We start from the raw sequence: 20,502 nt of genomic DNA, 5'->3' as shown, positions 1-20,502 counted from the left end.
CAAGGAAATGCCAGTGTTTACCTGGAGAAGAGACTGCTCAGGAGGGAAACCGCTGGGTGTCTTCTGCTAAGGGGCGGCTGAGAGGGCGCCGGGAGGACCAGCGAAGGCATTTGGAGGTGAAGCCGGGGACCATTCTTCCATGAAGCCAAGTTTCCAGCTCGAGTTGGGCCCACGTGGATATAGTCAGTAACTGTTGAAGTAGGTAAAAAAACATTGAAAAAGGCCTAGAAAACACAAGATAACTTACAGCAGTGTTTCTCTTTTTCCAGGACATGATGAAAATACGCCGCAAAGAAACAGATTTGAGACAAGTACAAGCATTGTTGCAAGGAACTAACATCCGACTCAAATATTCTCAGAACGAACTAGAGATGATTAAAAAGAAGCAGCTGGCCGCTTTTCACAAGGTGACGGGACAGGAGGCTTTCAGTTTTTAAATTGTTGAATTTGTTTTCTCATAGAATCTAAGCACAAAAGGAACTCAAAGCCGTCTCCCTGAACAGTAGTCTTTTGCCAGCCCTCCAACCAGTAACCACTGGGGGGGACTCACAGCATCTTCAGCCGGCTCCCCCACTTGGTGCCACCTGAAGGCTCTGTCTTCTCTTCAGAACAATTAGACCCATCTATTCAAGCTGATGGTGGTCTGGCTCTCTTGTTATCTCAGAGCTGGGCACGAGCCTCTAGGCCCCATTCAGGGGAACCCTCACCCCTCCCTCCCTTTAGAATCCATTGAAAATTCCCCTTATGTCTCTCTTTCTGAAAGCATTTAGTTGTAAACAGAGCCAGGAGGAACCGTAGGGACTGGGGCAGCATTGAGGTGAGCTTTTGATTGGATTGCAAATGGATTCCTATTTGGGGGGCCAAGAATCACCCAGATAGGGTTTGTGAGCATCCCCTTGGGTGATTCGTTGTGCCCTTTCCCAGGAAGGCTCTGCTTCCCAATGGGACCACAAGGTTGGTCTTTTCTTCTCTTCTTGAAGAATGAATATCCAATTAGAATTGTATTTATTGGACCCTCCCCAGAAGATGTCTTCCCTTGTCACTAACCCTTAGCCAGAAGAGAGTTCCAAGCTATCCCCAAAGGCCCAAAGGCCTTGCCACCAAATACCATTGCTCATTTAGCGAAGCTTATGTCAGTCAGAAATCAGAGATAATGTAATGGCCCAGGAAGAAACCCAGTGAATGGGCTCAGCCACTGTGAGAGAGGGAGAGGCCCTGATCTGGCTCTGGATGGTTCCCTGGGCCTTTGGTGAGGCAAATGGGGGGTGCCAGCTCCCTTTGTGCAGAGCTCCACACTGCCTGCTTCTCCTTCCTCCAGGCCTTGGGCCGGCCACTCCCCTGAATGTCGTTGTCATGCTTTCCTACACCAAGGAGTCCTAATGCAGAGTCACCTGGCCATACCCAGCTTACACTTGTAAAACTGAGCGTCCAGCTTCGTCCTTGGTGGCTTCTGGGCAGGAAGCTCACGGGTCGCAGGCATGGGGAGTGGTCACAGAGCCAGCCCTGCTCTTGGGAAATACCTGTTTGGAGGGAATGGTCCCCAGTTCCCCTGGAGCTCTGACGTTCTGAGGACCCACTGTTCCTGGGCTTTTTCCAGCACAGATCGCATTCCTAACAGTATTAGGCTGACATTTTAATAATGACGACAGAACCTAACAACACTCGACATACTTGAAAACAGTCTAAATGAAGTTGCCGGCTCTGATGATACCGTGATCGTTCAGACATTGCCACCTAACAGATCCTCCTCCTGCCCCCTGCCCCGGTACCTCCCAGAAGCCTGGCACAGCCTCAGTTTCCCTCTGTGCACCCCTTTTAGAGTATGTCACATACAATGTGACAAAAACATCTTCTTTCTCACAATTAGGAACAGTCCCAGCTGCAGAGCGAATTACTGAATATTGAATCGCAGTACACCATGCTGAGTGATGGCATCAAGGAAAGAGCTCAAAAAATCACTGACTTCCAAGAAAGGATAGATAAGGTGATGGTCTCACTGCGGGATGGAGTGGCAACGACCTTTGTCTGTTTGGGGAGCATCGGGCTGAGAGGACTGAATGAGCAGAGAGGGTGCAAGGCTGGCCCTGCCCTCGGGGAGCTTCCTGCAGCCAGCTGGACCAGGCTCTAGGCGGCCAGGAGTATTGGTTAGGAGGAGCCCCTTTTCCTTTTTCCAATGAGGGGGAGAGAAAGTAATTTATAGAAAGGAGTGGGGAAGAGAAGCATAATATCCCTGTTGTTATTCATTCCTTTTGGTCTTATCTCACTCTCTGTGACCCCTTTTGGGGTTTTCTTGGCAGAGGTACAGGAGGGACTTGCCATGTTCTTCTCTAGCTCACTTTAGGAGGAAACTGAGGCAGCCAGAGTGAAATTCCCCGCCCAAGGTCACATGGCTAGAAAGTATTTGAGGCTGGTTTTGTACTCAGAAGAGGAGTCTCCCTGACTCAGGCCGGTACTCTGCACTGTGGCGCCATCTAGCAGCCCCTCAGAGTTGTACATGTTAATAAGTACAAAGAGAATAAAAGCAAACATACCCACTCTGTTGTAGACCAGAAAGACTGGGAAGCAGCAAGGGCTCTTTGAGCTGGGTCTCTGTTCCCTTGTAGACAGGGAGTGCGTCTGTGGGACCCTGGGTCCGTTCTTGGCATGTAGAGCATGGCACAGCGTACCTTCATGCCACGGTTTCCTCCCCTCTGGGGACATCTCAGGCCGGTGTCTCTGCCGGTCCCCCGTGAATGGTGATTGTCAGGAAAGCCTTTAGGGTCAGCCCGGACACATCTTCTTTCATCCTTATTCAGAGCTGCCTGAGCAGATGCCAGAAATTAAGGGAAGAATGAGGGGAGTTAAACAATGTCTTATCAAACTGAACTGGATTTGGATCCTTTAAGGTGGAAGATGAAATTTTCCATGATTTCTGTGAAGAAATTGGTGTTGAAAACATACGGGAATATGAAAACCAGCATGTGAAACAGCAGCAAGAAATTGACAAGAAGAGGTACCTTTCTATTCCCCCTTTATTTTGCACAGAAATCCCTTTTACAACTTCAAGGAGTCCATGGAAAGGCAGCACGTTCCTTTTGGGATTTGGGGGTTCAAGCCACGGATCTTGTTTGTGGCAGCACAGCCCTGACCCTCTCCGAGTCCTGTTTCTCCTCAGAAAGGGGACAGTGACGTTGATATCCCCTTCCCCGGGGGGCTAGGATCCTCATTAGGAGAACCCTTTACAAACTAAAGAATTATGTGGTGTCAGTAGGAGATCATGGAACCAAATCCGTTCATACCCAAGCATATAATTGTGGGAGGGGTATTCACTGATGTGGGCAGGGAAGGAGAAATGAAAGGTATTGCTGCCCAGGGTTGCCCGCTCCGGGAGCCACAGCAACCAGGCAGGCTTCCAGGGGGCCCCTTCCCTCCTGCTTACCTCCCCAGAGCTTTTGAGGTCTTAGTGTTCCTAGGGTCGCTGGATAGGGTGGGCTGCCCTCTGCACCATGCCTCAGACCCTCACAGTGAGCAGCATCACTCCAGAGCTGCTGGGAGCACCCCAGAGGGTAACAGCAGGCTGAGAGCACTTGTGCGTTCCTCACAGGACAGATCAGGGGGATCCGCTGAGTGCTGGGTGTAGAAAGCGACCCCAGAACCACCTTCCTTTTGTCTCTAGGCTTGAGTTTGAGAAACTGAAAACAAGACTAAACGTTCAGCTTGAATATAGCCACAACCAACTGAAGAAGAAGACGAATAAGGTTTCTGCCCTGAAAGAGGCCATCCTCAAAGACATGAGCGACATCGAGAGTCTGAAGGAGGTAGCCGGGGCTCCTAGCACTGCCCGCCCACCCGATGCCTTGGAAGGAAGGGGGGGCTGGTCACATGCCTTGTTGCCATTCAGTCTTTGAACTTAGTGGAGAGAGGCTCCAAGCCAGGCTTGAGCCAAAAGGCCCTCCCAGGGTCCTGCTGCCTCTGCTTGGAGACCCTCCTGGGGGAATCCTGGCGCAGCCTGGCCCCCTCGGGGCGAGCTCTCGCTGGCAGCCTGGGCCCTGCCTTTGGGTCGCCTTTCTTACTCTTTCCACTCATTGCTCCTCCCCCATGAGGTCCACACACAGCCCTTCAGGGAGCCAGAGCAGCCTTCCCAAGTCTTCTTTGTGGCATGAAATCAGAGCCTGCATTCCCTGCCTCAATCCCTGCAGGCCGCCCCTGGGTCCTCCCCCCACCCCCAGGTCTCTTCAGGGGGCGCACTGCCTGGCAGAGAGACCACATGGGCTTTCTTGACTCCTCCTGAGGGCCCCCAACCCGGCTCATTAAAGGCACCGAGGTCACAGAGACAAAAGTGCAGTCTCTATCCTCGGACGACTCGGCTGTGGCCTAAAGATGTGTCAGGAGCTGGGCGATGGGGACGTGGAATAAGCACAAGATCATTTATGGGCCTGGGGAGGGGAGCCCTGGCAGGGGGGTTGCCATGCAGGATGCAGGGGATGGAGGGGGGAGGAGAGGATGCCTTCCAGGCACGGGCCTCAGTCTGCTGAGGCACAGAGGGGGCAAGTGAGTCTAGAAAGGGGGGTGGCGCCGGGCTGCAGACGGCTTAGAGGGCAGTTAGAGGAGGTAGTGCTGGATACACGGTGCGGGGGTGGGGAGCCTTGTGCACTGACTGACCTTATAGACCATAGGGAGGATGGGACCGACACAACCGACCTTGGGGAAAGCACTTTGGCAGGTGTGTGAAGGAGGGGCGGGGGGAAGGGGGAGGGAGACCACGAGAGGACAGGCGGCCTGGCTCAGGAGGCAGGAGGCAACAGAGTCAAGAGGTTTAGTGGGTGTTGTCCGGCCTTGCGGATGAGCTGGAGTGCGGCTCTGAGCGGCTCTGACTCGGAGCGGGGCGGAAGATGGAGGAGAGCAGCCGGGGATGTGGCTGGGGGCTGCCCCTGGGCCTCGAGAGGGTGATGTTCCAGCCCAGCGTGTGCACCAAGCAGGAGATGGAGACCAGGATTTTGCAGAGAGTGCATTGGGAGGGGAGGAGGTGGAAAGGAGGAGCCCACCCAAGGGCAAGTTGGTTAGTAAGAGAGGGAGCTTCCAGGACAGGATGGAGGTGGAGAGGGACCCACGGTCACGGCTTCCAGGAGTGCTGCCTGAGTGCCAAGCCAGGATGGGGACTGGCCTTGCCCTCTGTCAGAAAAGAGAGGACTGGTGTCCTCCACTGGGCATTCAGGAGAGGCACCCATTTCCCTGACCTGGAGCCGACGGGATTCTGGGGGGGGGGGACCCTGTGGTAGTAAGCCCACCCCCAGGGGGTTGGCAGGATCTGAGTCCGGGGGGCGGACGAACATCAGAAGAGGGAAGGGGCATGTAGGAGAGAGGAACTCGGCAGGCCCCGGCACCATATTGGATCTGGGCAAAGGAGGAGGCAGGGAGGAGCCTGAGACACGGGGAGGCCAGGGCAGCCCTCTGCAGGAATAGGGAAGGGAATAGGGGCAGGATCCTAGGCCTGTGGCGCTGCCTCCCCAGCGCTTGCTGCTACCGAGGAGACTGGTTTGGGAAGCTACTGGGCGCCGCGGGTTTCCCTGCTTACTTTCCTCTTACTCAATGGGAGAACACACTATTGACTTGCAGTGTGCCTGGAAATGGAGGTTTTAGCAGGCAGTATCCAGAAAGCTAAGCAGTCGTGGGGTGCAGCTCTCAGATCTGAGGAGGGAACATGGCAGCGCACCCCCTCTGGAGTGCTGTACTGTAGGCGCCATGTTTGATGCGTTGGTGAGTGCCAGGCCAGCAAGGAGGGTGAAGGGGAGAGGGGCCTTCTTGGAGGGTTTGAGGTAAAGCAGCAGGGGTGGAAGTTTTGGGTTAACAAAAGTCAGCTTCAAGAAGAAACGGATGTGCTGATAATGAGAGCTGCCGGCTGGGCTGCCCAGGGGGTGCTGCTGCTCCTTTGTACCTGTCATCAGGATTCTGTTGGGTGTTTTTCCACCCTGACCCTGTGGATGCCCTTCCAGGATGGCATCGTCCACACCTAGAACGAGTGTCCATCTATGCCCCTAGCTAAGTCATCACTAACAAACTCCCGAGTCTCCTCACTCCATTGGAGTCCTCTGCAAAGTCCCAGCACTACAGAATCTTAAATGACAGCTGTAAGGAGCCACAGGGTTCCATTGAACACAGCTGCCTCGTTTTGCAGAAAAGGCATGAAAATAAGTGACTGCCCCAGGAGCACACACACTAGTAAGTGTATGAGGCAGGATTTGTATCCAGGTTCTTCCCAATTCTAGGTCACTGTCAACATGGAAACACGAATGACTACTCTGGAGTTCCTTAGTCATTAAGTTCTATATTAAGTAATTTCTTCCAGCCAGCAATCTAACCAAAGGCTTTACTGAAATCCAGGAAAACTCTTGGCAGCGTTCTTCTCATCTGCTATTTTAGTTATCAGCAAAAGGCGACATCGGGATAGTGAGTGCTCTGTAACTGGTGCCTAAGACAGCTGTCATCCGGGCCTTTTGTTTTTATATCACAGTTTCTGCTGTCAAGCAGCATTCCCCAATTGATACGTGTTAACTTTGTTTCCAGTTTCTGTTACCACAAAAGCTCTGCTCTGAATACTTGAGTATTGTTTGGACCTTAATTTTTGACTCAGATGATCCCCGAGTCAGAGTTTGATCCCTCTTCTTACATAATTTCAAAGCAAGACGGCAGAATCACTCTCTAGCTTTACCGCTAGGGCCACCGTGCCAAGGCCTCCGGGCCCATTGGTGGATCATCTTGCTCGATTCACTGATGGGGATCGTGAGACTTCATAGTGGTTGTGATGTGATTTCTTGAACTCTTAAGTGATTGGGGGCATCCTTTGAGATGGACAGTGTACAGAGCTTTCAGCTGTGTCTATTAGCGAATTGTGTGTGTGTGTGTACTTAGCAGTGATGATTAATCTATTCCCCGTACCACAGTCTCTTACTCTGTCTTCATGTATTTTATTCATACAAAAGCCTTTTAGTTTTACGTTATTGAAAAGGTCTCGTTTGTCTTTTATGATTTCTGTGCCCTAATGAATTGACTGGGTTGAAACACAACAGGTCTCTTAATTCTCCTGTTTTGGAAAAACTCAGAAAATTTCACTTGCTCCTTGTTTCTAGGGGAAAGAAACCAAGCATTTGCTTGGCATCGAAAATCCTTTCTAGTCTGGCTCCAGCTTTTTTCTCCCCTTGACATAATCTTCTGTCCAGTTAAAACTGGCTGCCTTGCTGTTCACTGTACGTAAGATGATTCCTTCTGTCTCGATGATTTTCTAGATACCAAAGTCTGGGCAGTTTTCTTAACCCAGAATATAAGCATATTTTCCAAATGAAGTTCTTTGAGAGCAGGCAGGGACTGCTTCAATTTTGTCTTTGGACATGCAGCCATAGACATGTAAGTCTTGGTGAATTCGAATTGGGTACCAGGAGTAATCTTAATGTTCTTGATAGGTGTGCTATTCTTGAACAACATATTGTATACAGTGATGCTGAATGCAAGTGGTTTTCTTTGTGCTGCTGTTTCTCTTCTTTCTTCGTTGATTCACCCTGAGGCAGTTGTCAGTGTCACTGAGGTGGCTCCTCTTCACATGACCTTTTTGTTCTTCTTGTCCTGAGGATGTCGACCTTGGAGATCAAGCTCCAATCTATTAGGTTTGGTCCAGCTTTGGAGTCTCTTGTCGATCTGGACTCGCCCTTTTCATCGGGGAATTTTCCTTTCAGATTTCCTGTCACCTGCACATTTGCTCATCCTGCTTTTCTCCAAACCATTTCTAAAAACGCTACTAGCGCAAGGGCTAAAATGGATGTCTGAAATGCTACTAGAGACTTCCTTCTTGCTTGCTTTTGGTTCTTTCTTGAGTCACTCTTCTTGCACTCATTCTGCCAGTTCTCAGTCTGCCCAACTGGACTTCTGTCTGTGCTCATTCTTCCCATCTTGTCCACAAGGGTAGTCTGTCTGGCTGTGGAGGGGTGTTCCAATTTGCCATTTTAATGACCACCTCAGGAATAAAAAGGTTAGTCTGGCAGGAGATCTCCTTGAGGAAGCCACTCTGGCTTTAAGTGATCACCACTCCTTCTTCCAGATGGGCACAAACCTTCCTTTATTAATGGATTCAGGAAGCCAAGTCAAGCCTACCAGCCTTGCAGATTGCACGAAGGGAACTACAAATTCCTTCTGGTCCTAAAATTCTTTGGATCCAAGAAAATGAATAAAAATTCAGCTTAGAGAATCTTGGCTGTTTCTTCAAGTTGGGTCTCTTACAGTTCTTTTAAGAAATCTATAAGGCGTCAGAATTTCACATCGCCAGCAGCTGAGTCTTGGGGGAAGAGTGTCCACTAGTACACTTTTGTTTGGCTTCTAACATAAATCAAAGCTGGTCCTTTTAAAAAGCCTACGTAGAAAAACCTGAGCTAGAATTCACATATAGCTTCAAAATGAAAAATAGACATCTTTCCAGCAAAATGGGCCAAATTTAGACTGTTTGGCCGTATTGGCCAGATACGGCAGCGTGGTGAGTGGTTGGTTATAGGCCAGCTTTGGAATGAGAAGGCCCTGAGTTCACTTCGAGCCCTGGACTCTTAACTGTCCCTTTGGTATCTCAGATCACTATTGCACTGAAAATTACAGAGGAGATGCTGGTGGGTGTCTGGGGAAAGACTTTGCTATCCTGGCCGTTCCACTGGAGCGCCAGTGAGGCGGACACAGCCCTCACTCCCGCCCCTGAACAAAGTCTTGCTGATTTACTGTATTTTGGAGGCCTAGAACCATGTTCTTCCACTGCTCGCCTCAGGCCTGGGTGATTGCTTGGAGGGGTGAGAAGATGGGAGATGGACTAAGGCTTTTCTCCATGCAGGTGGAAGAGAGCTGCCTACGAGTTGTGGACGATCTCATGGCCCAGCGGCAGCAGCTGAAGGACATGTGTGTTGTGCAGAATATGGACATTGAACAGATGCAGGGCCAGGTGGAGGAAGCACGCAAGAAGCTTTTGGCCATCAATAGGTAATTGCTGGCATAACTTGACAAAACTGGGCCTGGTTCCAGGGTTCCAGGTGTGTGGACGTTTCAGAGCACCGTGGACCATTTCTTTTTGCTATGCTATAGTTTGTCTGCTTCAAGCATATTTAGGTCATGATCATCCAGGAGGAAAGGGAATAAGCATTTATCTAGTACCTCTTATTGCCAGGCACTGGGCTAAGTGTGGTAGGATTACTAAAGCCTTGACTTAGTCCAAAGCAGCTCAGAATTGGGAGTGAGGAGGGTCCCTTTTTTAATTATCGAGTATAGTTCCCCACACAAAAGAATCCCCATGGCAGTGCGACCTGAGCTTTTGCTTAAAGATCCAAAAAGAGAGAATCAATCGCTCCCAAGGGAACACATGCCCCTTGGGATGGCCCTCACTGTGGTCAAGTCAGAGAGCTTTCTTTGTTCCAGAGACACAAAGGAAGGCCAAAAAAAAACCCCAACAAATCAGTCTCTGCCCTTGAGCTCCTGACCTAACGTGGAAAAGAGGCAAATAACTATCCAAGTAAGATAAGTGATAGGGAAGCAGTGCAATCACAAGGAGCGGTGAGCAGATGTAGAGGACTGCCAAGCGGCAGTGAGCACCCACCGAGGCTCGTAGCAGCTGCACAGAGGGACTCGTCAGTGGGATTTCTCCACCTTGAGGTAGCATCGAGGGCTCCTTTCTGGTGAGAGCAACCCACACTGAGTCTCTGCCTGAGCAAGGGACTCGAGAGAGAGGCCAGCCGAGGGACAATCTAGAAGCAGCGAGGGGTGCCTGCTTCCCTGAGGAGGGCCAAGAGCCCTGTCTGGGAAGGGAGAGGGACTTGTTGCTGCCAGGGTGGCCTGAGAGACCAGAAAGGGATATTCATTAAGGTGGTCCTATCAGGATGCACCCAACAGTCTCCCACAAAGGCCTCTGGAGTCCAGGGGGAGCCCACCCCGCAGAGGGACCTCTCCTCTCTTCCTCTGCCCATCCATGTGCCTGTCCTGGGCTTTGGGCACAAGTCTGATGGTGGTAGCTGCTGCCTTTTTCAGGGCTCCAAAATTCCCAGGAAGTCTCCTCTAGCTCTCCTCCTCCTGGGCAGGAGCCGGGGGTCCGTCATACTGGGATTTCTGGGGCAATCCAGCTGTCTTGGTCAGGAGGGTGACCAGGTCATTTTGTGAAGTGCTTGGGCCCATTGTGGCCTGCACGCTGTGTCCCTGCTGCTGACATGCTGGGGTGAGGGGTGAGGCACTTACCAGGGCCCCTAGGAGGAGCCTGTCAGTCTCTGCCTGGAAGGCCTGAAATGGCCGAGAAAGCGGCCCGGTGGGGTCTCGTGTGGAGCCCGGGCCGTCACGGTGCCTCCCGTGGCCCTGCCAGCTCTGTGTGCGTGTGCACCTGCTGTACGTGCACGAGTACATGAGCATGCCTTCTGCAGGGAGGTGGGGAAGATGCAGAAGGAGAAGGTTGCCATCCAGACGGTTCTGGAGCAGCAGCAGCTCGAGAGGCACAACATCCTGCTCGCCTGCAGGGTGCAAGACATCGAGGTCGTCCTCCTGTCGGGCTCCCTGGACGAGGTCATCCACGTGGCGGTATGGCGGCGGGCCTCGGCTGTCCGGCGGGTGGAGGAGAGGCTGTGGCCAACGTCAGAGAGCTGTGCTTGGGGCTGCTTATGAGGGCCAGGGTAGAATTTGGGGAGCGGAGTCTGAGCCTCTTGTTGGGAACTAGATGGAAGTGCTTTGTCCCAGTGTTGAAAAGTGAAATAAATGTTGTGTGAAGTGGTGAGGTCCCCATCCTAGAAGGCGTTTGGAGGTGAGCCGATTCTCCTCCCAACCACTGGGGGCTTCTCAGGCCCCCGAGATGCGCCCAGTCACAGGTGCTGGGGCTTGAGGTCCCCTGGAGACGCCCTTCTCTTCTTCCAGGTGGGTACAGAACCTGAGAGCACACAGAGCACCATTGCCATATATGAGCAGGAGGGAGCCCTGCAGATAGACTACAGCAGCCTCCGAGATGACCTGAAGGTGACCCAGGGGCCCTCGGCACGGGGGTGGGGGGGTGGCCAGTGCAGGAGAGGGGGCTTGAACCCCGGCCTTCTCTGCTGGCTCCACAGGATCTGGAGTCTGACAAGGAAATAAAGACTCAGCTGGGGCTCCTGCAGCAGCAACTGGCCGCCCAAGAAGAGATCTTACTGAAGACCACGGCCCCCAACCTGCGAGCCCTGCAGAACCTGCAGACCATCCGCAACAAGTTCCAGGAGTCCCTCAACGGTGAGCCAGGCTGCTCTGCGCCATTGGCTGTGCTGCGCCATTGACTGCGCTGCCTTTGCCCCCGGGTCTCTGGTCATCCACTTCTTAGAGCTGAGGGCCCGTTAGAGAAGAGTTCTTGTCTGGGATCCCCAGGCCAGCCACTGTCAGGAGCCACTTGGAGGAGACCCTGTCCCTAGATGTGCGGTGTGCCCCACCCGGGGGGGGAGAGCTTGGGTGCTGTGAAACGTGGGCGAGAAGCCCACCGGGGGCGGGCCTGGGAGGGGCCACCGAGGCAAGGGCTCCCCATCGCTCTCGCGCAGCTTTTGAAGCCAGCAGAAAGGAAGCCAGAATCTGTAGGCAAGAGTTTGAGCAGGTGAAGAAGAGGAGATACGACCTGTTCAGCCAGTGCTTTGAGCACGTCTCGGTGTCCATCGATCACATCTACAAAAAGCTCTGCAGAAACAGCAGCGCCCAGGTACGTGTGCGCCCGGGGGGCTCCCCCCAGCTCTCTGCCCCAGCAGGGGCCCCAGCCCCCAGTCACCAGATCCCCAACATTGGACAGCAGAGGCCCCGTCTGCTCCCCCCCGCCTCCGTCTTTGTGAGGTGAAGGCCTCCTTCCAGGTCTGATGGCCGCACGCTGGTCACACATCCCGCTGAGGCGGGAGTTCATTTCTGCCTCAGCCATTCACTCAAAGGGAGAGCGGAGAGACCACCCGGGGCAGATCTCCCTCTTCAGCCCAGACCACCCAGCGTGCACCCCACTCACTGGTGGAGGGAGCTCGGTCCCCAGGCACCACATGGAGTCAGCAAGCCTCTGGCCCAGTGCTGGGGAGACAGGAAGGCAGAAGGAGGCCCTGCGTGGGGGCGTTATTGTCAGTGTTCAGCCACTTAGTTGTGTCCTACTCTGGCTGACTCCGGGCCACTGGGTCCCTCTTCCAGCCCCTGCTCTTTGCTTCAGTGACCCTGCCTGTCCACCCCCTTCTCTGCCGTCCCCTTTCCCAGCACCAGGGTCTTTTCCGGTGAGTCTCGTCTTCTCGTTAGGAAGCCAAAGTATTTTCAGCTTCCCTTCAGTACTTGACCTTCCAGTGAATTTTTGGTTCTTTAGTCGCTTTTCTCTTGTGAACGACTCTCCATTTCCCAGGTTGGGGTTTCCCTGGCAAAGATAGATACTGGCGGGGTGGGTCAATTCCTTCTCCAGCCCCAAGCTTTAAAAGCTCTGCTTATTGTCCGGCTCTCACGGCCATGCATGGCTCCCGGAAAAGCCACGGACCTCTGGGGCGAGCTGATGCTGCGGCGATGTTTGGGCAGGCCCTGCTCCCTCTTCTTTCCCCCATTTGCCAGGAAGTGGCAGGACCAGTTGCCAAGATCTGTTTTCTTGCTACTGGCCTCGGGTCCAGCTTTGGGGCTCTGCCCTTTGACCTCCCCAGAGGTTCCTTAGTTGCTCTTCGCCATCCGTCAGTGCTATCTCCGCGAACCGGAGGTTGTCAACTTTTGTCCTGGCAACCTTCCTCCTGCCCGCGCTCCCCATGAGCTGGTTTGGGGACAGGTACAGCCTGGGTGAGCTCCTTTCTCAGGCTTAAACCAGGCAGCCGCTGCAAGTTCAGTTCTAGCCAGAGTTCCCCGGCCTGTTGACAGGTTCCTAGGAGACAGACAGGACAGTCTGGTGCCACATCTCGAGGCCTTGCCCCCTTTTATTGGGGTCCACATGGTCGCAGGTTATAGTGTAGTCAGGGAGGGAGAGGCTGAGATTCCCCTGTGTGCCGGCCATTGTGTCTCAGTTCTTCTGCCTCTTCAAAAACCCGTGGGCTCTTCTGGGGATCCTGGTCCCCCATGGCCGCAGCCCAGCCACCCTGGGCCTCTGTGGGCTCTTTTGAATCTGGCTCTTCCCTCGCTCACAAACGGGTCTTTGCCCACCTTTAAACATCCTGTGGCCGTTCACTGCTCCCCCGACCTCCAGGCCTTCGGCATTGGGGGACAACATTGGCGGGCTCCTCTTGCTCCTTGCAGGCTCTTTACACAGACTGGATGCCCTGACCGGAGCTCTCCTCCGGGCACCCCCTTTCTCTTCTCTCTCTGTGCCCTTCAGTCAGGGATGCCGTCAGCTCTTGCAGGCACCACAGTCACTGTGTGTGTAGGCTCAGGGGGGCTGTGGGGCAGCCCTGCCCCGCTCCCCTCCATCTCCCCCTCTCACTGTCTCTGAGACCTCCCAGCCCGGGCAGCCCTTCTCTTTCCCCTGAGCCCTCCCCTTCCTCATCCCCAGACTCTCATCTCCGCTGTGGGGTTGTGCCCTGACTGGGGGGGGGGGGTGGGTCCTGCCCTGATCCACAGCCTCTCTCCAGCTAGGACTGACTTTGTCTCCTCCCCAAACTCGGATTCCTCCAGGGCATCCAAAGCCTTAATCAGCCGGCAGCTCCCCCCTTGGCCCCCACCACGGCACCAGCCAAACGGACAGGATGCCCCCTCTCCCGATGCCAGAAATGGGAAGCCCGTCCATCCGTCCCCCATAGTATCTGAGCCTTCCCAAGACTCCCTCCATCTTACCCCCTTTGTGTCTGGTTTGTACTGCATGGGTTCCCGTAGTCGATTTCCCCAGGGGGCAGATCCCGAGCCCCTGAGCTGGGGGGCCAATTTGAATCCCCAGTATACAGTAGGCCCCTAGCATGTGCTTCCCGGCTGACTGACCAGTCCCGGGCCCCGTGCTCGGGGGCATCCCAGGGCTCTCTCAGTTAGCCACTCTGGCTGGGATGAATCAGCGCCACACCAACATGCCCTCTGAGCCCAAGAGCCATGGCATAGGCGCCCTGTAGCTGCTGCCTACCTCTGGCCAGGCCGGCCACTTTGGGTCGGCCATTCTGGTGGGAAATGGGGGCCCTTGGTATGCATGCAGGTGTACCATCTCCCCAAGAGATGGAAGGAGCCCAGGGGACCTCCACGGAGATGGTGTGAGGGCCAAAGGCGCCCTTTGGTGCAGTGCCCGGTGAGAGGAGGAAGAGGAGAGGCTGGCTTCTGCTCATTCCCATGTCCTTTTCAGGCGCTCCTCAGCCCCGAGAACCCAGAAGAGCCTTACCTGGAAGGGATCAGCTACAACTGCGTGGCTCCGGGCAAGCGCTTCATGCCCATGGACAACCTGTCTGGGGGGGAGAAGTGTGTGGCGGCGCTGGCCCTGCTGTTCGCCGTGCACAGGTGAGTGTCCATTTTCACAAGCACTGAACCGCTTGTGCCACGGGAGCGATTGTGGGGGTCCGAAAATCTGGGAGCCGGCATCCTACCCGCTACTATGGGCATCGCTGGGCATAGTGGCCCTGCTTCACAGATGAGGAAACTGAGGCGTGCAGTCAGAGGGAAGTCCCAGGACGTCTTGCCTAGGTGGTGGGGACCCCATGCCCCAGCCTGCCCCCTTTTAAAGGCCACTTCTTTCTTTCCCGCCTCAGTTGAAACAGTCGTGAGTGTTTGTGCCAGCGTTCTCCTGTAGACGCTGTCAGTGAGCGTCAGGGGGTGCTGGCACACACGAGGCACAGGGGAGATGTGGGCTCTGCTTTGGCTGAGGTAGATGCCCACCAGTGCATCGGCTTTGGAGTAGCTCCACAGCTCAGCTTCAGGTGGGATCACCCCACACCTCAGGTGCCCCTGTCCCCAGGGTCAAAGTGTCTGTCCTTCCAGAAAGGGGTGCCAAGGGCAGAGCTGGCTTGGAGATGGGCCCTTTTATGTCCCACATGAAAGAAAGTCTTGGAAGAGCCTCCCGGGTCACGCCAGACTCACCCCCCATATCGGACAAGACCAGACACCGTCTGAGCCCGTGAGACCCGTGGCTGTGTTGGGTGCTGAGGCCTCCGGGGGCGGGGTCTGCTGGGCCCGGCCCCCCGCTCGTCTCTCTTTCAGCTTCCGTCCTGCACCATTCTTTGTCCTCGACGAAGTGGACGCAGCCTTGGATAACACAAACATTGGCAAAGTGAGTCCCGTGGGGCCCTTCTCCCACTCATTGGAAAGGGGGCTGTCAGAGGCCCCCCTCGGGGGGTTTTGCCCCTCACACTGGGGCTCTCACAGGGGGACTCTCAGGGAAGGAGCTGCTATGGGCCAAAGCAGCACCACTAGGTGTCAGCCCACCCCCACTGGGGTCCCTACGTGTCCCTTTCGAAGGAGGACTGTGTGTGGGGACAGAAACGGCCTGTTACCCCCTCCTTTGCTTCCTTCCTGGGTGGTCCCTGATAACCCTCTAGTTTCATCTTCCTCATCTATCGAGTGGGGGCAGGACCGAGGTCCAGGCCTGGGGGGGCGGCCACAGCCGGCTCCCTGCCCCTCCCTGAGGAGGGATCGGGCTGGAGGGGCAGGGTCTGTGGGAGCCTCCAGCCCAGCCCCACACTCCTGGGCGCAGTGGGGAAGGGCCTCCACGGGAGCCCCGGGTGGTCGCCACGGCTACAAGCTGCGACCATGTGCTGGGCAGGTGTCGAGCTACATGAGGGAGCAGACCCGGGAGCACTTCCAGATGATCGTCATTTCTCTCAAAGAGGAGTTCTACTCCAAAGCCGACGCGCTGGTGGGCATCTACCCCGAGGTAATGCCCGCAGGGGGCTGGGCACGCAGGTGGCTCAGGCTGGTCCCCTCCTCCTGTCTCAGCCGCCTCTCTTGAGCCTCGGGGGCCTCAGGCCCTTCCCGCTGCCTTTGGGGGGCACTCACTGGGGCCCCCTCCACCCCACACCTGTCACCGCAATGGGGCCACAAGGGCCGGACCGTCAGTGCCCCCTCTGCGCCTTCCTCATTAATTGTTGGCTGGTCGGCGTTGGCCAACGAAGGCGGCAGAGCCTGGCTCGGGAGCCCGGTGCCTCGTCCTCATCGGCTGCAAAACGGACACCGGGCACCGAGGAGCCTCCAGGTGGGGGGGGAGTTTTTGAGGAAACCTGGCTTTTAAATAACCCCCTTCCTCCACATCCACTTCTCTTCCAGCAAGGGGACTGCATGTTCAGCAGAGTCCTGACCCTGGACCTGTCCGTGTACCCGGACAGCAACAACAGGGAGCACCGAGGCAGGCGTCGTGACAGCCGCTCCCTGCTCACCTGAGATCCCCCCTTTTTGGGTACCCCAGGGAAATAAATCTTGTTGCAAGAGCTGGGTTCTGCTGTGGCTCCTTTTGTGAAATGAGATTGAGGGACGCCCCAGGGCTGCAGGAGGGCCACACCCCGGTCACTGGTCACAGGGGCAGCTGCTGGAGGTCAGGCCTGGTGGGCCGCCCCCGCCTCCACCTGCTTCTCTGCTTCCAAAAGGAGGGTGTCCCCGAGGGAGCAGTAATGGCTTACCCCGCCAGCCCGGGGGCTCCCTCCCTGGCACCGTGCCCGCCACCACACCTGCCACCCTGTCGCCAGTGCCACCTCTTTGTCACCTAGGGTAATATTCTCTCTAAAATGAAATGCTCCCTTGTTGGGGTTTCCTTGGGGTCTCTGGAGCAGCCTTCCTTTCAGTTCAGTGATCACCACAAGTGCAGCCAGGGGTTAAGGTCCAAGCCCTTTAGGGTCTCTTTCCGAGTCTTGTCTCTTTTCCAGCCGCCGGGGAAGCTTTCTTCTAGTCCAGATCCTTTTTCTCTCCTTCCTGGGGCTGGGCAGCTTTCTGGAGGCCGGGCAGTCTGGCCTTGGTTCCGAGAGCTGGAGCTCCCGCCTGTTTCTCTGGCTTCTGGATCTCCCTGACTGGATCCTGGCTGAGGCTCCGAGCTTATCTATGCTCTTATCAAAGGGGGGAACCTTATGGGACTGTAGTAAGTACCAGTACAGGGACTGAGCCAGGGAACTGTTACGCACCAGGCTAAACAGCCGTTGTCTCCATCCATTCCACCCCCTTGTTCCAAGTTCTGGCCCATAACACCAAGTGCCGCCTCTGTCACCTGGCCTGCAGCCCGGGCCAGTCCTGCTTTCCCAGCCTCCTGGGTCCCCACGGGCTCAGGTCTCCCTCTGGCCCTTGCCCCCTGACTTTTGGTCCCTCTTGTCTCAAGCCCTGGGGTGCCCAGAGCCGGTGCCCCGAGCTCCCCCTCAGACCCCCATCCCTCCCTTCCCCATATACGGCGCCTCAAGCCTTCCCTGCAGTGGGTGGGACGGAGCAGTGTGACCCCGTGACCTTTCCCCAGCAGTCCACGGGGTTAACCGTGGCCCCCAGGAGCTGCAGGTCCTTACGTCGGTAACGGTGGGGTTCAGCTAATTGTCCCAGTCAGCATCGCAACCAAGGGAATGCTCCCTCACTAGGGGCGTCCTCCCCCGTTTTGTCCACCCCCATTTCTGAGCCCGCCGGCAAGGCGACTCCAGGCAGGCCCGTGGTGCCCCCGCCCCTTGCGGCTCCTCCTCCAAGGGGAAGGAAGGGTCCTGATTGGCCGCCCTTCCTAGAGGCTGCTGGGTCTCCCGAGGTGCGGGAGCCTTCAGCGGCAGAGAGGCTTGATGGGCTCCCCTGAAGACCGCCCCCTCCCCCCAGCTGCAGCGCGTCTGAGGCTTTTCTGCCTCCCCCGACCCCTCCCCCCAGCGAGGTCTGACCCACTCATATCAGGAACCTCCTTCACTCTTACTACCCTTAGCCCGTGCCTCAGTTTACCTTTGCTGCATTTTTGCTCATCCCCATCGGAGGAAGCTTATGTGGCATTTGGGGGTGAAGCCCAGCCCCCTGAGCAGGAGCCCTCCCCCCCTCCTGACCCCGCCTAGCTGCCCCCTCCCCTCTCTGGGCCCGCTGGCCATCTTGCAGCAGGCGGAAGGGATGGCTTCGGGCAACTTTGGCTGCAAGCTGCCCGACTTGCCCGGACAGCCCAGGCCTTCTCTGGGAAGGGAGGCAGGGCCGGTCCGAACTCCGTGCTTGTGTTTGGAGATCCCTGGCAGTTAGGCCCCGGGGCCCCTCCCCCCCAAATGGAACCGGGAGATAAAGCCGGGGCCCCTGGAAAGCAGCACCGTCCCAAGCTGCCCCTCCCAGGCCTCAAGAACCGACCTTAGCTTCCCCAGCTGGGCCGGGGCGTCCCCACTCAGAGCGAAGCCGGGCCCTGGTGGGCGTCGAAGCGGCTCCATACCGAGAGAGGGAGTGGAGAGCGGGCTGCCCTCCTCTCCGGGCCGCCGCCGGTGCCCCTGCGCTTGGGCTGGCTTCCCCTCCGAACCGAGACAGACGGACTTGCAGGGAAAAGAGCAGGGAGGGCTCCCGGCGCCGCCTGGTGGTGGTGCTCGGAGCTCCCGGGGCCCTCGTGGGCGCATCCATCACCCATGCATACTCTCAATATTTACAGTATGGCTGTTACTGTGTGAATTATTCTCCTACTTGTGCTCGCTTTACTCCGTCAGCTCATACAAGACATTTCAGGTTTTTCTGAAACCATCCCTTTAGAATTTTTTAATAGTCGTGCATCATATTCATACATTGTAATTTGTTCCGCCATTCCCTTCTATTTGTTTTTAATTTTTTTTCCCTGAGGCAATTGGGGTTAAGGGACTTGCCCAGGGTCACCCAGCTAGGAAGTATTAAATGTCTGAGACCAAATTTGAACTCAGGTCCTCCTGGCTGCGGGGCTGTCAATTTCTGGGTTTGTTTGTTTTTTCCCACCACAAGAAGAGCGGTTATTTTTGTATATATGGGTCTTTTTCTTGGTTTCTTTGGGAGAATAGATCTAGTAGAGACATTGTATAGTAGAGGATATGGTGCACATGCACAGATACGCATATTTATGCGCACACAAAACCTCGTGTACATGTGCACGTGTATATAGACGAGCACACATGCACATTTATGTATATGAACATAAAACCACACGTGCAATGTGCCTAGGCATGTACATGCGAATATGTGTGCACATGTGGGCTCAGAACTGCACGTGTGCATGCAAACCAAAATGCATGCACCTGTATATGCACACGTGTGTTGCAAAACTGTTTGCATGTGTGTTGCATGTATGTGTGTGCACGTGTATTATAAAACGGGAACCAGAATTAGCAAAAATAGGACCCCAGAGAAAGCTCCTTGAAGCCCAGCTCCCAAGAGAGCCAGGATGCCAAAATACCAAAGCAACTAGGCCAGGGGGCTCTGCTCGGAAAGGCTGCCCAATCCCTCTGGAGCTTTGGCCGGGCGGGAGCTGCTCGGTCAGCAGATGGACCACCGGACGGGCCCTGGGAGGGACTAGCCGACCCTCAGCTGAAGAACGCCATGGCACCTCCCCCCGCCTGGAAGCTGCCGGGCAGCCCCTTGCCCGCTCCGGCCTTCACCTGGTGCGCACCGCACCCCGAGCTGCTCCCGGCCCTCTCGTTTGGGAGCCCCATCGGGGAAGCTGGAGCTTTTTAATGACAAGCAGCTGTAGAAACACAAGGTCACCCCTGGGGAGGGGAGCCCCCATCCCCAAGGCTTTTCCCAACTGGTGGACCCCAAGTTACCCTTAAGACTGCCCCCTGCTTGGCTCCTCAAATGTTGGGTTCCAGGGAAGCCCAAGCCCCTTTCTGAACTCCCCCCAGTGTGGTTCCCACTTGTTTCTCTTGTGATAAATTCCCCTATAAAGAAAGCTGGGGGCACCGTTCCCCGCTTCCCTGATGGCCTACTGGCCACTTGTTTAAAGCTGCAAAATCACATTATATTGAGTGACTGCAATCTCTGAACAGTGACAAACAGAAAAATTCCCCTATTTCATTTTAATTTTGCTAAGACAGAACCTTGTAAGCTGTAAATGGGGGATGTAAGAAGTCGGAACTGCCCCCCCCCCCGCCTCCTTCTGGATTCACTGAGTTCTCCAGAGTGTTTTGGAACAATCAAGACCATCTTAATGGCTTTTTGAAGGTTTCGGGACTGGGAGCGTCCAGTGCAGCTCCCCGCACCCTCGCCCCCTTTCTTGGGCCACTCTCATCCTTCTCTTTCACGCTTTTATGAGGAAAAGATAAAAGGTTGCCAGTCGTGGGAAGGAAGGAGCAATGCTTTTCTGCTATTGTAGGATCTGCCATTTCTCTGGAAGGCCCAATGGCTCAAGTCTGCCCTGGGCCTGCCGTGGCCGTGAGCCCCAGGGGCTGTGCTCCCCCAAGGGGCTGCATTTAACTTGGCAATCGGAGAAAAAGAGCATTTCTCGAGCACCTCCTGGGCACTGGGAACACGGGCATTCAAAGCCAACTGTTCTGGGCTTTTGGGGGAACCACCATTAAGAGGGCGGTGGTCTCTATTCATCCACAAAAATCAATTCCAGATTGTGAGGGAAGCAGAGCCAGCCCTCGGGAGGAGGGGGATTAGGGAAAGGGTTCCTGTGGAGAAGTTGGTCTTCTGAAGAGAGCGAAGGCTTCTCCAAGGAAGAGAGCAGGGGAAATGAAG

General features: G+C 55.4%; 1 protein-coding gene across 3 annotated transcripts in view; it reads left to right on the top strand.

Annotated features, from left to right (window-relative positions):
• The window catches only part of SMC1B (structural maintenance of chromosomes 1B), a 37,516-nt gene extending 21,220 nt beyond the window's left edge, over positions 1 to 16,296 (top strand). For 2 of the 3 annotated variants that reach the window (XM_074272158.1, XM_074272157.1), the window contains 13 exons: positions 270 to 407; positions 1,868 to 1,984; positions 2,886 to 2,992; positions 3,656 to 3,797; positions 8,840 to 8,985; positions 10,407 to 10,560; positions 10,891 to 10,989; positions 11,079 to 11,235; positions 11,535 to 11,689; positions 14,246 to 14,397; positions 14,875 to 15,163; positions 15,656 to 15,766; positions 16,156 to 16,296. In XM_074272158.1, coding sequence (XP_074128259.1) covers positions 270 to 407; positions 1,868 to 1,984; positions 2,886 to 2,992; positions 3,656 to 3,797; positions 8,840 to 8,985; positions 10,407 to 10,560; positions 10,891 to 10,989; positions 11,079 to 11,235; positions 11,535 to 11,689; positions 14,246 to 14,397; positions 14,875 to 15,163; positions 15,656 to 15,766; positions 16,156 to 16,269 — 1,881 coding nt within the window. In that variant the 3' untranslated portion in view covers positions 16,270 to 16,296. The remainder of the gene's footprint in view (positions 1 to 269; positions 408 to 1,867; positions 1,985 to 2,885; positions 2,993 to 3,655; positions 3,798 to 8,839; positions 8,986 to 10,406; positions 10,561 to 10,890; positions 10,990 to 11,078; positions 11,236 to 11,534; positions 11,690 to 14,245; positions 14,398 to 14,874; positions 15,164 to 15,655; positions 15,767 to 16,155) is intronic. The other variant, XM_074272159.1, reaches the window with a different exon arrangement.
• Positions 16,297 to 20,502: the final 4,206 nt, after the last annotated feature.

Source organism: Sminthopsis crassicaudata, chromosome 5, assembly GCF_048593235.1.
Source record: "Sminthopsis crassicaudata isolate SCR6 chromosome 5, ASM4859323v1, whole genome shotgun sequence".
Taxonomy (NCBI): Eukaryota; Metazoa; Chordata; class Mammalia; order Dasyuromorphia; family Dasyuridae; genus Sminthopsis; species Sminthopsis crassicaudata.
The sequence above is the reverse complement of the archived record's forward strand: the minus strand, read 5'-3'. Positions and strand labels throughout refer to the sequence as shown.